Source organism: Rhinatrema bivittatum, chromosome 17 (genome assembly GCF_901001135.1).
Source record: "Rhinatrema bivittatum chromosome 17, aRhiBiv1.1, whole genome shotgun sequence".
Lineage (NCBI taxonomy): Eukaryota > Metazoa > Chordata > Amphibia > Gymnophiona > Rhinatrematidae > Rhinatrema > Rhinatrema bivittatum.
In genome coordinates this window covers 30,646,512-30,661,482 of record NC_042631.1, presented here as the reverse complement: position 1 = coordinate 30,661,482, position 14,971 = coordinate 30,646,512, and the positions used below count along the sequence as shown (strand labels likewise).

Below are 14,971 nucleotides of genomic sequence, written 5' to 3'. Positions count from 1 at the left end.
AAGATGAAGGTTTTAGAATGACCTTCACAGTCCTAGATTTGAATATTTATTGAACATCTGCGGGGAGATCTCAAACATGCAGTGCATTCAAGGAGACCTAAGAATATTTCTGAACTAGAGGAGTACTGCAAGATGATGGGGAGAAAAATTCCAAAAGCAAGAGTAGGATGACTCTTAGGTGTACAAGAAATATTTAGAAGCTGACCAAACTTAGGTGTCCAAACTTTTGTACATGCCATTTTCACCATTTTTATTATCTTCAATGTGTTAAAATCAGCAAATAGTAATTTTGCCATAAAAAATTGTAGAAAGATGTCATGTTTCTCTTAGTACTATGAAGAGGTTGTCGTCTTCTGGCCACTTAAATTTATTGAAACATATAGTTTGATCAGGGGTGTCTAAAGGTTTGCACACAGGCAATGTTTGTGGGGTACCCTTGTATGGGAACGTAACAAGATGGAAGCCACTGCTGAAGAAAAAACGTATGGTGTGCCACATAGCATTTGCAAAAAAAATCTAGTGGATACTTTATGCATGTAGGAGAAGGTTTAATGGTTGGATGAGTGTCACCCTTATTTGCCTTTTGCTCCATGACAATAGTTTTGTGCATTACATTTTTGTATCAACCCCTTCTTCTTCTGCTTCGTAGTTCAAGATCTTAGCCTCAGCTATCACGTGCGTATTATATTTTCCTCTCAGAAACACTGTTTCATTATAAATTTTAAAAAGTTTTAAATGGCATCTGCTTGTTCATTGGTTAATAATATATTATTCTGTTTGGAATCCAGAGTTCTCTGGAATTGTTTCTCAATTGTTCTTTTTTGAAATTTTTTGAAATTCTGTTAATGTTCATTGTAATTGCTTGCACTTTTGAAGCCCTGTTTTTGTTCAATGTAAACCGAACTGATTTGTACCCCCCACAAGAATTTCGGTATATAAAACTGCTAAATAAATAAATAAATAAAGTAGAACTTTTAGTCTCCATGCTAAGTGATGTGTGGTGTAAAAACAAATTCAGCACATCACCCTGCTAACACCATCCAAGCATGGTGGTGGCTATGTTAAATTGTGAGATTGCTTTGCAGCAGTGGGGCTTGTGAAGATTGAGGGAACGAGAGATGGTGCAAATTACAGGCAGATCCTGGAGGAAAACCTGTTCCTGTCTGCCGTAGACCTAAGGCTGGGGAGAAGTAATCTTTCACCTTCCACTTTTCAGCAGAACAGTGATCCTAACCACAAAGCAAAAGCAACAATAGAGTGGCTCAGCAAGAAAAGTTTAAGCCCAGAACTGAATCCAACAGACAATCCCAGTCCACAGACAATCCCATCTAACCTGAAAGGCTCGAGCTCTTCTGCCAAAGAGGAGGAGCAGAAACTTCACCACCCCACTGTGCAGAGTTGCTGGATACTTATCTTAAATGGAGCAGCGCTATTAATGATGCAAAAGGGGCTTCTACAAAGTACATAACAAAAGATTAGTTATGCCTGGTCAGACCAAAGATCCATCAAGCCCAATATCCTGTTTCCAACAGTGGCCAATCCAGGGTACAAGTACCTGGCAGGGGTAGATAAATTCCAAGCTGCTTATTCCAGGCATAATCAGTGGATTTCCCTTCATCCACCTTAATGGTTTATTAACTTATCCCTTTTTTTAAAACTTAGCCAGATTAACAGCTTTCACCACATCCTCTGGCAATGAATTCCAGAGTTTGTGTTGAGAAAAAAATGTTCTCCTATTTGTCTTAAATGTATCAGTTAGTACAGGGGTGGCCAACTTCTGTGCCCAAGAACCACATACAGGGCAGGTTTTCAGGATATCCACTATTCCTATGCATGAGAGAGACTTACATGCACTGTCTCCATTGTGTGCAAATCTCTCATGCATATTCATTGTGTCTATCCTGAAAACTGGTCCTATTTGTGGGTCTTGAGGACTGGATTAGGCCACCTAGTAACTTCATTAAACGTCCCCTAATTTTTGTACTTTTTTGAAAGCGTTAACAACCACTTTGTGTTTACCTGTTCCTATCCACTTGTTTATAGACCTCCTATCTCATTTCCAAGATGAAGAGCCCTATAATCTCTTTAGCCTTCCCTCATAGGGGAATCATTCCATCCCCATTAGTTTGATCACCCTTCTCTGTTCCTTTTCTAATTCTACTATATCTTTTTTGAGATGCAGTGACCAGATTTGCATACAATACTCAAGGTGTGGTTGCACCATGGAGCAATACATAGGCATTATGATATTCTCCATTCCTTTCCTAATAATTTCAAGCATGCGGTTTGCTCAGTGTGCACGATGATGCCTAGATCCTTTTCCTGGGTGATGACTCACAATAATGGAACCTTGCGTTATGTAGTTATAATTTGGGTAGCCCTTCCTTACGTGCATCACTTTGCACTTGTCCACATTAAATGTCATTTGTCTTTTGGATGCCCGGTCTCGCAAGGTCCTCTTGTGATTTAACAACTGTGAATAATTTAGTATCGGCAAATTTGTTCACCTCACTTGTTCCCATTTCTAGGTCACTTATAATTATGTTAAAAAAGCAATGGTCCCAGTACAGATCCCTAGGGCATCCCTCTATTCACCTATCTCCATTGAGAAAATTGACCATTTAGCCCTACTATCAGGCCAATACAGTAAAGGTCGCAGGAGAGCGGGCGAGCGATTCGGGGGGACAAACATGCAAATTAGGACCCACGGTAAAAAGAGGCGCTGGGGACACTAGCGCGTCCCTAGCGCCTCTTTTTTTTTGACGGAAGCGGTGGCTGTCAGCGAGTTTGACAGCCAGCGCTCAATTTTGCCGGCGTCTGTTCTCAAATCCGCTGACAGCCACAGGTTCGGAAACCGGACGCCGGCAAAATTGAGCGTCCGATTTTCGAGCCGCAGGCCGATTTTTAAAATTTTTTTTCTTTTTTTTTAATTAAACGTTTGGGACCTCCAACTTAATATCGCCATGATATTAAGTCGGAGGGTGTACAGAAAAGCAGTGTTTACTGCTTTTCTGTACACTGCGCCAGCAGAAATTAACACCTACCTTTGGGTAGGCGCTAATTTCTGAAAGTAAAATGTGCGGCTTGGCTGCACATTTTACTTAGTGAATCGCGCAGGAATAACTAATAGGGCCATCAACATGCATTTGCATGTTGCGGGTGCTATTAGTTTTGGGAGGGTTGGACACACATTTTCGACGCGCTATTACCCCTTACTGAATAATGGGTAGAGCTATTGCGTCGAAAACACGTGTCCAAACGCGGGGTAACAGTGAGCTCCGCCAGAGCGCACTGTACTGTATCGGCCCGTTCTTTATCTTTTAACCAGCTCTTAATCTACAAGAGAACATTGTCTCCTATCCCATGACTTTTTAATTTCCTCATGAGGTACTTTGTCAAATTCTCAACTGGCTCAAGATATTTGAAGACTTAGTTAAAATGTTTTTTGAGGTGAGGGGATGAGGTTATTTTTAATTAACTTTCAGAATAATTTTAATAATTCTCTCACTTTGAAAGTGTAGAATATGTTGTCTAGATCAGTGAAACTTCTACTTCAATGCTTTTTGACTTGCACATTTTTTACGATCTACTTAAAAAAATATATAAATAAATTAAAAAAATGCAAGTGTGAAGACATTTACAAGGTATTACAGAATGTTTCTGAAGGCAAATTAAGCCCAGATCTGTTCTCCCCCCCCCCCCCCCCCCCTTCCCCGTATGTATTGCCATTGATGGTAGCGATTTATTGTAGAAAACGTTTATGGTGGAAGGTGGATCAGGGTCCACATGTAGGCAGCAACACATAGGGAGGGGGGCACACTTTTGTCTTCCGCATACTTTCTGGTTTGGGGCAGATGCAATGTTGGCTCACTTTCTGTTGTATCAGACACATGGTTAAAAAACAAAAAAAACCCCAAAATACATTTTAAGTGCAGAGAAATTTCACATACTATAAATTAATGAAAAAAGAATTAGCTGTGAAAACAGGTCCTAAGTTAGATATTCTCTGGGCATTTAACTGCCCTGGGGCCATACAATCTAATTGTTCCTACTTACCACAACTTTCACAAAATAAATCTGTGACCCATTCTTCAAAACCCATTCTTTGCATCTGATTATTTTCTCTACCAACTTATTGTTCTAACATTCTCCAAGAACTATGAGAGGAGATTAGTGAAGTGACTGACTAGAGGCGCACAAGGAAAGAACCACGGCAGTAAACTCCATGAATAGAGGAGACATTAATAACAGCGAGAGGGGGATGCTAGACATTCAGCAACTGACTTTTTCAGTGGGAGCAGAATCATGGGTACCTGTTCTTACAGCAGTTGATGTCTTCTGTCTGTCATCAGAGACTGTTGCAACACCTAACTACAAGACTATTTCTATAAGCGTTTCACAACCCCTTGCTCTCCACAAATCTTTTGAAATAGATTGAGGCATTTGGTATATCTTTTAAACATAGGAGCTTTGAAATTTTAAGCACTTTTCACAATTGGCTAAATCCTTTCTATGAATTTTCATGGGTTTCTGCTTGTGCCTGACTATTTCAAATTGTTCAGGATGACTTCTGCTCAAAGCTATTGGGAGAGAAAAATCTCTCAAATCTAACTACCCATCAGGCAGGTAGTCAGGAATAATTATGGGAAACCTCTGTCTCATTGCTCTACCATCATCCATACAGTGTTGAACCCACATATAGTGCCCACTCTGTGATTAGCACTGAATGTTCTACTTCTGGGAGAATTCTGAGTAAAACAGAATTTTACAGTTCTTCCACAAAATTCAGGGAGATGTCTGGGCAGGCCAGGAGCAAGCTGGCGTGATTTTGGAAGCCTCTAAAATGACCACCTAGGGTCAAAAAACAGGCTCTCTGGTTCCCTCGATCATCCCACTGTATGGGTTTTTTTGTTTTCCCTTCGATAAAGCAGGCTTATTTAGCCGTGCTATATGGACGAAGTCACCTGTGTCATAACAAGGCGGAGCTTTACTCTCATAGTCTGAAGAGTTTTGTATTGTATTGCTGTTCCCGTGCTTCTCGAGCAGTCTCCTCAGTATTTTGTTTTCCTGCGATTGATTACAGATGCGTAGAGACACTCTCCTCAGTATGCTCCAAAATAGAGTGAAAGAAGGGGCATTTTAATAATGCCGAAGAGCCCCAGTTTCAAGTATTGCCAATGTGGCAAAATGTCTGTGACTGGACATAATTATTGCTTTTTATGTCTCTGTTCCAACCACAACCAAACCATCTTCAGGGATTGTGGTAGGATGTACTATCGGGGCCCAGCACCATAGAGCCAAAAAGATTGAGAGGTTGCAACAGTCTGTTTCACCATACGCTCCCTCTCCCCGGGACAAAAGATCGACACAGTCCTCAGCAGGTCCTAAAGAGCCCATTCCGTAAGTTCGGATAGCCATTTCAAAAACCGTTAATCAGCACATAGGAGGAACTTTGTGCTCCAAATCTTTATTCTGTGTCATTACTGTCAATGCAATTGAAAAAGAACCCAGCATTGGACAGGAGCATGCCAGCACCGGAACTGGGAAAACCAACCTCGTCGCACCCAGCACATGCTTCGGCGTTGGTAGAGGAGTCAGTGGCTACGATGCTCTCTGCATCTAAAGATGCAACACACCACACAATGCACTTGACACACTGGAAGCAAACACCTTCAAAATGTGACTCTGCATCACTAAAATCGACACATACTCAGCATCAAGGGGACAAAATCCAGTTATCTTGTCAAATGTGCTCACTTCCCGACAGTCTCAATATATAGATTAGATCTTCTAAACTTGGTCTGAAGGGATGCCAATTTATATTAATCCAAGATGGCGACCTTTATACAAGATCCTCCAGGAATGGAAACTATAAAAAAAACCAACTTTAATGTCCATATACTAAGACAAAAATCTTTCTTGTATCTTAAGCTATAAGAAACCACTCATATGTGGACAATATCAATCTATTAACAGTGGAGAAGGTGAAAACAGGAGGAAAAAGATCTAGAAGATTGATATGAGGAAAGTAGCAGAAAAGAGAAACTGGGATCAATGTGATTAGAAAAATAAAATGTCTAGACAAAGGTGTAAAAATTACTTTCAGTTTAGTTATTGGAATATATCAGTTTGGTAATATATCTGTCTTTTTGTATTTGCACAGAACAGGAATAAATGCATTTTTGTTTCTTTTTCTCTGGTGTTGCATTGTATGCAGAGTCTGGCTTAGGGTTTCCAGTTTTAGTTTTTGTCTGTATATTTCTCTTTTCTAATTTGTAGCTATTTTGTGACAGTCTTTCCATGTTCGGCAAGGTGGAGAATTCCACTTATATGTATTTTGAGTGTAGGAATCTATTGCAGCCTCTTGTTTTGTTTCCTCAGTAGGAAGTGTATTGGGTTCTAGAGCCCAGGTATAACTATTGCTTTTGAGTCCTGGTACGACAGGATTGTTACATAGATTCCACATATATATATATATATATATATATTTTTTTTTTTTTTTTTTTTGCAAGGTTTCCAGCAGTGGTTTTGGTTATCACCATAGCAGTGGATGTCAGGATAATGTACTTGTCACAATAAGTGTCTTTGTGCTGTTTTTAAATATTCAGTGTTATTCTTGTGTTTAATGCACAATACATCTGGTAGTATAAATTCAGGATATGTATTCATACTAATGCACAATACTAATTTTCAAACAATTGTATATGTGTGTGGCGGGGAGAGCACCAGGCTGAAGGTTTGCCTAGGGCACCTAATACTTTTGCAGTGGCCTGGGGGACTGCCTATTCTGAGTGGGAGGAGGGCCAGTTGAGAGGATGTGGAAAGGGGCTATCTGGAGGTGCATGGAGAATGTTTAAAATAGAGATTGGAGGGGAGTGGAAGAGTAAAAGTGTGTGTGTGGGGGAGATAGTGAGTTGGTGGTGGAGGAAATAGTAGATCACTCATCTGCTCCTATCTTATGGTTAGGTCGTCTATTTTATGTTTTTAATTTGGCAATCCACAGAGCCTGAAGAGGAACTCTGAGCTGCTAGCAGCACTTACTTTTTGCAGCTGCTGTCATTTGGTAACAATCCCGATACTGTTGTGATGCCACAAATACTGGCATCTGCAAGAAAATGGCACAGCTTGTAGTTCATGGACTTTAGCTCCAAGGATTGGCAAATTCTAAAATAGCCAGAAGCCCTAGTTGTGGTGCACATTTTGAGTTAAGTTTTTGTGTGTGTGTGTGTGTTTGGTTTTTTTTTCAATCTATTATTCAATTGTATAGGAGGTGTGTGTTGGCATGCTGATGACTAAGGTCCAGCAAGATGACAGGAAGAGCACCAGGCATGACTTCTCTGAATGATAATCTGTAGATATACCTTGTTGCTGAAACCAATGAGTCATTTTGACAGAGTATGCAGAATTGTATTTTTTTTTTTTTTTTTTTTTGCACAGTGTTCCCCACAGGATTAATTTGTCTACTGGTCCCTAACAAGAACCACATCTGGCTTTGCTGTCTCCTTCCTCACTGTTCCCCTTAACTTGATGCTGCATAGCTCCTTAGTGAATGGCAGCAAGTGATTTTTCTTCTACAGCTGGGCACTTGTTCATGTAACATTATTTTTTATGCATTTCTTAGATGCAGACACATAATGTACAAAGCTGTGCTTTGAAATCCTATAAAATACACCCTAATGCAGGGGTTCTGAACCTAATCCTCAGGACACATCTTGCCAGTTAGTTTCAGGATATCCACAGTGAATTTGCTTGAGAGATTTGCATGCTCTGCCTCCATTGTATGCAAATGTGTCTCTTGTGTATTTCTTGTGGGCATCCTGAAATGGACAAGCTAGGTATATTCTGAGGACTGGGTTGAGAAACCCTGCCCTTATGTATGCTATTGCCTACATGACTACAAAGGCCATGTGTTTTTCCAAATCTGACTATAATTTAATGAAATGTAATTTGCCTTCCCTTTCTATTTTGGATGTTTCCTTTCCTTTTAAGGAAGTGACTAGGAACCAGGGGGTGGGTTCTTTTAGATTCCAGGCTGTTTTTTAGATCCCAGCTGCAGCAGATTCTACGTACAGGCTATTTATTATAAGCTTTGCTATCTGAGATACATTCTTGAACCTGGAGACTTTCATATAGTCCTGCAAGCATATATATTAACTATTTACTACTTTCTGTTGCCAAATTGCTTTGTATTGCACAGATTGTTTTTTACACTGTTGTATTATGATTGTATGTTTTAAGAATTGTAATTTGTCTAGCACGGTTTGTTCCAATATAGGCAGACGATAAATATTTTAAATAAATAACTAATGCTGTTGTGCCTTACAGCTTCATTAAAAGTTTGTGGTGAAGCTCTTTATTTGTTACCATCTAATTATTTAAGTGCCGTGATTAGGTTGCTCTTTGTATAAAATAGAATTTTACCCACTTATTTTGTGATTACAAATATCTGTCCTTGGGATTCTACACATTTCTTTTGTTAGTAATGGTTGATTTTCAGTCAGACAGTGAATGGTCATAATTCTTTGGGGAGAATGATAAAATGTTCACGGTTTTGGAGATGCCTGTTGACTGACTAAAAAGTACATTTTTGCTCAAGAAGAAGCTGCAGTTAGCTTTTTTTTTTTCAGCTATAGAGAAATCTTTGGACAGAAAGTTATGGAAGGGTTCAATAAAATAGCTTTTAGAAAGAAATGTATTCCTGTATGGCCTTATTCAGTTTCATCTTTGCTTTCACCTCCTGCCTAGGATTTTTTTGTTTTCTGACCTTGATTTTTCTCTCCCCACCTACACTTTTGGCTGAACCTTACTATGGAAAACTAGGAAATATATTGCAGTGGTTCAAGTTTTATTTACACATGTTGCAAGAAGAAATTTGACCTCTAAGAGAAGCTGTAACTGGGAAATTGTTGTTCTAGTAACTTTCCTTTTGAATGATGGATAGACAAGCTTATCCATACTAATGCATTGTGTGTGTTTTATTTTCAGAGGCATTGTTGCCAGTATTTTGGTTTTCTTATGTTTTGGAGTTACACAAGCTAAAGATGGACCGTTTTCAAGACCTCACCCAGGTAACTGATCTTAATTTTTTATGTTCCAAAAATCTGACTTATCACATTTATTGCATTACAGTTGAATACATAGACTGTGGATGGAATTTGCAGTGCTTCCCTGTGTATCCAACTATGTAGAAACCGAGCCAGTATTCAAATAGTGCCGAGTGCCTTAAATTGAGCTTCCTAAATTTAGGCTAGCATACTGCCTTACTTAAATTAAGCACCCAGTGCTCAAAATCAGCACTGAACACCTAACTGTTCTTCTGGCCTGGCCCTGCCTTTTGGATCCATCCACTTTAAAGGTGCCTAAATTTGGGCACTGAGCAGGTGAGACTGAGTCAGGTGCCTAGGTTTTCCTAAATAAAGTTAGGTACCTATATCAGGTTCTCAGATATCAGCACATAAGGGCCATTCGGCTCACCCAGTCTGCCTTTGACCTTTCTTGCTTCTAACCAAGGATATCTCCCAACTGGCAACCATACAAGCTTGACTCTCTGCATCCTTTTGATATGTGTGTTAATCAGGCAATACTTGGTCTGATATTTATTTATTTATTTATTTTATTTTATATACCGGCAACCGTTTGCACATCGTGCCGGTTTACAAGTAACTTATAAACAAGGAATATATAGGCGAGGCCTTTACAAAGAACAATATGTAACACAGTAACAAAGCAGATAACTAAAAAACTTGGGGAAGGAGGGATAGAGACAAGAGGGGGGGTGGGGAGGGTGAGAACAGATACATAAGGATAAGATATATACATGGATTGAGATTTTTATACTTTGAGGTGGTGAAAAATGAAAATACTTTAGGAAATATTAATTGTGTTCCTCCTTGTGATATAAAATACTTTTCAATTGTTAGATGTTCATCATGGCATGCACAATCTGATATATATAAACCATATTGAGCTTTTTAGTAAAGTAGGAAGTATACATTATAAATAATTTATCCTACAACTTCTCCAGCCTCCTGCCTGTTTTTGTACATCTGTCATCACATAGCAAGACCCAGGTTCCCAACACAAGATAGTAAGAAGTAGGCTCTGTGATTTTCTTTCATTGTAGGAAAAATAGAATTATATAAAAATGATTAAAGGCCCTTCTCACCTTTTTAATCGATGGGAACTGCTTGTTTTGGAAATAAATACATAGACCCAGAAATGTGTTCTTTGATCTTCTAGGGCGTTTGATTCATTTTCTCCTGTGGGTATTTTGTTTTCTTTTTTGTTTTTTAAATCTTTGTAACAGAGTATTTTTCCTCTTGTGGGCTTCACTCTTTTCTACATGCTATAGACACTCGGCTAGCATAAACCAGTCCAAAAAGCTGTGCTTTGCTTAGCTGATTCTATATTGTAAACCTACATGCATAGTATGAACGCAGTGACATAGGAATGACAACAGATGGTCCATCCAGTCTGCTTGCAAGTAGTCCAAATAACTGCCAAGCTGTGCCTATTACCCCTATGTGTTCTGTTAATGGTAGTAACTTCTGTTTTGTGCAAGTTTCCCTCATCTGTTCTGTTAAGGGTAGTAGTTGCTGTTCTGTGCAGGTTGCTCCCATACAGAAATGTTACACCTAAAGTTAACATAGGTTACCACTTTTCTTCATTAGCAACCTCAAGCCTTTAGTAATCCACAGTGTTCTATGACCTTTTAAATTCATTTAATGTTCTTGTTCTCACCACCTATTTCAGGAAGGCATTTCAAGAATTCACCACCTTCTCTGTAAAGAAATATTTCCTGATGTTGGTTCTGAGTCGTACCTCCCCCCTACCCCTCCGGAGTTTCATATTGTGACCCCTAGTTGTACAGTTTCCTTTCCAACAGAAATGGTTTTAATGATACACAAACAAACCTTTCACATTTCTGAAGGTCTGTATCTTATCTCCCTCGCACCTTCTCTCCTCCAAGAGTATACATGTTTAGATCGTTCAGCCTCTCCTCATAGGTCTTCTGAAACATACCATATACCATTTTGGTCACCTTCCTCTGGACTGTTTCCACCCTCTGTCTGTCCTTTTTGAGATATGGTCTTCAGAACTGAACATAGTACCCCCAGATGAGACCTCACCAAGGACCTTACAAGGGCATTACCACCTCCTTTTTCCTGCTAGTTATTCAGCCCAGCATCTTCTGGCTTTAGCTAACCCTGTTCAGCCCAGCATCTTCTGGCTTTAGCTACCCCTTTGTCACATTGCTTAGCTGCCTTCAGATCTCCAGATACAATCACCCCAAGGTCCCTCTCCTGGCCCATGCACATTAGTCTTTTGCCCCCCCCCCCCCCCCCCCCCCCCATTGCATACAGCTCTTTTGGATTACTGCACCCTAGGTGCATGACTTTGTACTTCTTGATATTGAATCTCAGCTGCCAAATCTTCAACCACTCTAAGTTTTCTTAAATCACTTTCCATGCTCTACACTTTCAGGCATGTCCACTCTGTTGCAGATCTTAGTGTCATCTGCAAAATGACAAACTTTTTTATTCTCACCACAATGTTTCTCCAGAAGATATTGAACAGAACTGGTCCCAAAACAGATTCTTGAAGCACTCCACAACACCATTCTCCCTTCAGAGTAGGATCCATTTGCCTTTGCACATTCTACTGACCAGTCAACCAGTTTGTAATTCACTCCACCACCTTGGTGCCCACACACAAACTTCTAATTTTATTCATAAGCCTCCTATGTGGGACCATATAGTAAGCTTTGCTGAAATCCAGGTAAATCACATTGGGTGCTCTTCCTTGATCCAGTTCTCTATTCACCCAAGAAAATAAATCATATTTATCTGACAGGACCTTCCTCCTATGAATCCATGCTGCCCTGGTCCAGCAACCCACTGGATTTTAAATGGGTAGATCTCAGTCCTTTCACCCCAGGAAGCCCAGATGGGTACAGACTCGGGTAGTAGAGCACCTCGAGCCTCCCAATGAAGGTTTGCCATCCCACCCCTGGGAACAAGAGAGAGGTCCCCTACTTTGATTTTTTTTTTTATCAGAGGTGGGTCGAGATCACGTTAGACCAGTGGGTTCTGGAGGTGATGATAGATAGGAATGTGCTGGAGTTTCACAGTGTTCCTCAGGAGATGTTCATGGTGTCTCCCTGCAACTCTCCACGGAAGAGACTGGCAGAGGTGTATGTTGTCAAGACTCCTCAGCCTGTGGGCTGAGGTTCCAGTGCCCATGTTTCAAGAAAATACCAGCCAATATTCCATTTATTTCATTGTGCCCAAGAAAGAGGGCTCTCTTCATCCCATCTTGGATCTCAAAGGGGTCAACGGTCGTTTGTATGTGACTCATTTTCGCATGGAAACCTTGCACTTTGTGATAATGGCAGTACAGTTGGGAGTTCCTGACATCTCTGGATCTGTCCGAGGCATGCCTGCATATTCCCATCCAGCTAGAGTACCAACAATTTCTGCGTTTCATGGTTTTGGGCCATCTTGGATCTCAAAGGGGTCAACGGTCGTTTGTATGTGACTCATTTTCGCATGGAAACCTTGCACTTTGTGATAATGGCAGTACAGTCGGGAGTTCCTGACATCTCTGGATCTGTCCGAGGCATGCCTGCATATTCCCATCCAGCTAGAGTACCAACGATTTCTGCGTTTCATGGTTTTGGGCCATCATTGTCAGTTTCGAGTGCTACCTTTTTGGTTTGGTCACCATGCCCAGAACCTTTTCCAAGGTTATGTTGGTGGTGGAGTTGAGAGAAGATGGGATCCTGGTACACCTGAACTTAGACTGGCTGATTCGGGCTAAGAGTCTAGAAGAGAGCCTCTGGGTTTTGTGCAAGGTGATCTCCTTGTTGCAGGAGTTAGGTTGGGTTGTGAACATGGCCAAGAGCAATCTTTTAGCCATCACAGTGGCTAGAGTATTTCGGTATTCGTTCGACACGAAACAGGGCAGTGTGTCCCTGCTTGGAGGGCTGTATTCAGAAGCCGGTGGTGCAGGTGCGTCTATTGACTAACACTATATTCCTGACAGTGTGGTGCTATCTACAGGTACTTGGATTGATGGCTGTGACCCTGGAGGTGATGCAGTGGGTGAAGGTATAAATGCGTCCTCTTCAGCACACTCTGCTGTCTCATTTGAGCCCACTATCTCAAGATTGTTCGACTTTGCTCCACCTGCTGATGGAGGTCTGCACTCAACTGCAGTGGTGGTTAAAAGCAGATCATCTAAGAAAAGGAGTTTCCCTAAGATCAACAGACTGGCTAGTACTCATGCCAGATGTGAGCCTCTGGGGTTGGGGAGCTCACTGTCAGGAGCTGACAGTGCAAGGGTGATTGGAGTGCAGAAGAGTCTATGGAACATCAATCAGCTGTAAGCCTGTGTGATCTGGTTGGCATGCTTGTGGTTCAGGGACAGATTGCAGGGTTGAGCGGTCCAGATAATGTTGGACAGTGCAATGACAGTGGCTTGCATCAATCTGTAGGAAGGAACCAAGCACTAGCAAGTGTCACAGGAAATGGCCCAACTTATGGCATGGGTGGAAGTGCATCTTCAGGAGATCTCAGCCACACACATGGCAGGAAAAGACAATGTAAGAGCTGACTTTCTCAACAGACAGTGTGGGTTCAGGAGAACAGGAATTTCCAAATGAGGCGCGTTCAGCTATTAGTGGATGGATGGAGCCTTTCATTTTTATGGACCTATTGGAGACTGCTCGCAATGCAAAAGTTCCTCGCTTCTTCAGTCGAAGTAAAAATACAAAGTCTTTGGGCATTGATGCCCTCGTGCTGGAGGGAAAGCTACTGTATGCCTTTCCCCCGTTGCCCATGTTGGGCAGAATGATTTGGAAGACTGAGAGTCACAGGGGGACGGTGCTTCTGGTGGCACCAGTTTGGGCCAGAAGACCATGGTATGCAAATTTATGAAGGCTCCTGGTGGACGCTCCTCTCTGGTTTCCGGCACACTGATCTGCTGTGGAAGGGACCTGTTCTTCATGAAGATCAGACTCTATTTTGTCTTATGGTATAGCCCTTGAAAGGGCTCGGTTACTGAAGTGTGGATATTCTACTGCAGTGATTGCCACTTTGCTAGAGTGAGAAAGTTTGAGGCTTGGTGTGAGGATTGAGGGGTTCTTCCTCGTTTGATTAAGATCCCGCTCATTTTGGAATTTTTGTAGGATGGATTGAGTAAAGGGTTGGCCCTTAATTCATTAAAAGTACAGGTAGCAACTCTTGCCTGTTTCTGAGGTCAGATGAATGGTGGACCCTTGTCGGCTCATCCAAATGTGGCTTCCCTTATGGTTACTGGTACCCTTGTGGAGTGTGTGTGTTTTTTTGTTTTGTGTTGTTTTTTTTAATGGGCCCTACGTTTCGATCGATGTGTAAGCTTTCCTTGAGATTACTGACCTGAAACTTTCTTGTGGCAATTTGTTCTGCGCATTGAGTATCTGAACTACAGGCCTTGTCTTGCTGGGAGCCTTTTCTACGAGTGACTCCAGGTGCAATAACAGCTGCGTACTGTTCCTTCCTTTTTGTCAAAAGTGGTCTTGAATTTTTACTTAAATCAGTCTATTTCCCTGCTGTCTCTGGACAGGGAAAGAGATGCAGAGGAATATCATCAGATACAAGCCTTGGATGTCAAGAAGTATATTTTGAGCTATATAGAGGTTTCTGAGCCTTTCAGGGAGATGGACCAGCTGTGTTTAAACTCCATGGTAGGAGTAAGCAGGGTGAGCCAGCATTACAGGCTACAATAGCCCACTGGATTAAGGAGGTAGTCATGATCGTGTATGTGGATGCTGAGTAACCATTGCCTAGTCAGGTTAAGGCTCATTCCACTAGGGCTCAAGTAGTGTCGTGAGTGGAGGTTAGATTGTCTCCCGTTGACATTTGCCGAGCTGTGACATGATCCTCTTTACACACCTTTACTAGGCATTATTCTCTGGATGTGCAGGCCCAGG

At 41.3% G+C, this 14,971-nt stretch overlaps 1 protein-coding gene across 1 annotated transcript in view; it reads left to right on the top strand.

The window, feature by feature from the left end:
- The window catches only part of PTDSS2 (phosphatidylserine synthase 2), a 109,596-nt gene that overhangs the window by 26,060 nt on the left and 68,565 nt on the right, over positions 1–14,971 (top strand). Inside the window, 1 exon segment of the mRNA XM_029582080.1 lies at positions 8,986–9,068. Coding sequence (XP_029437940.1) covers positions 8,986–9,068 — 83 coding nt within the window.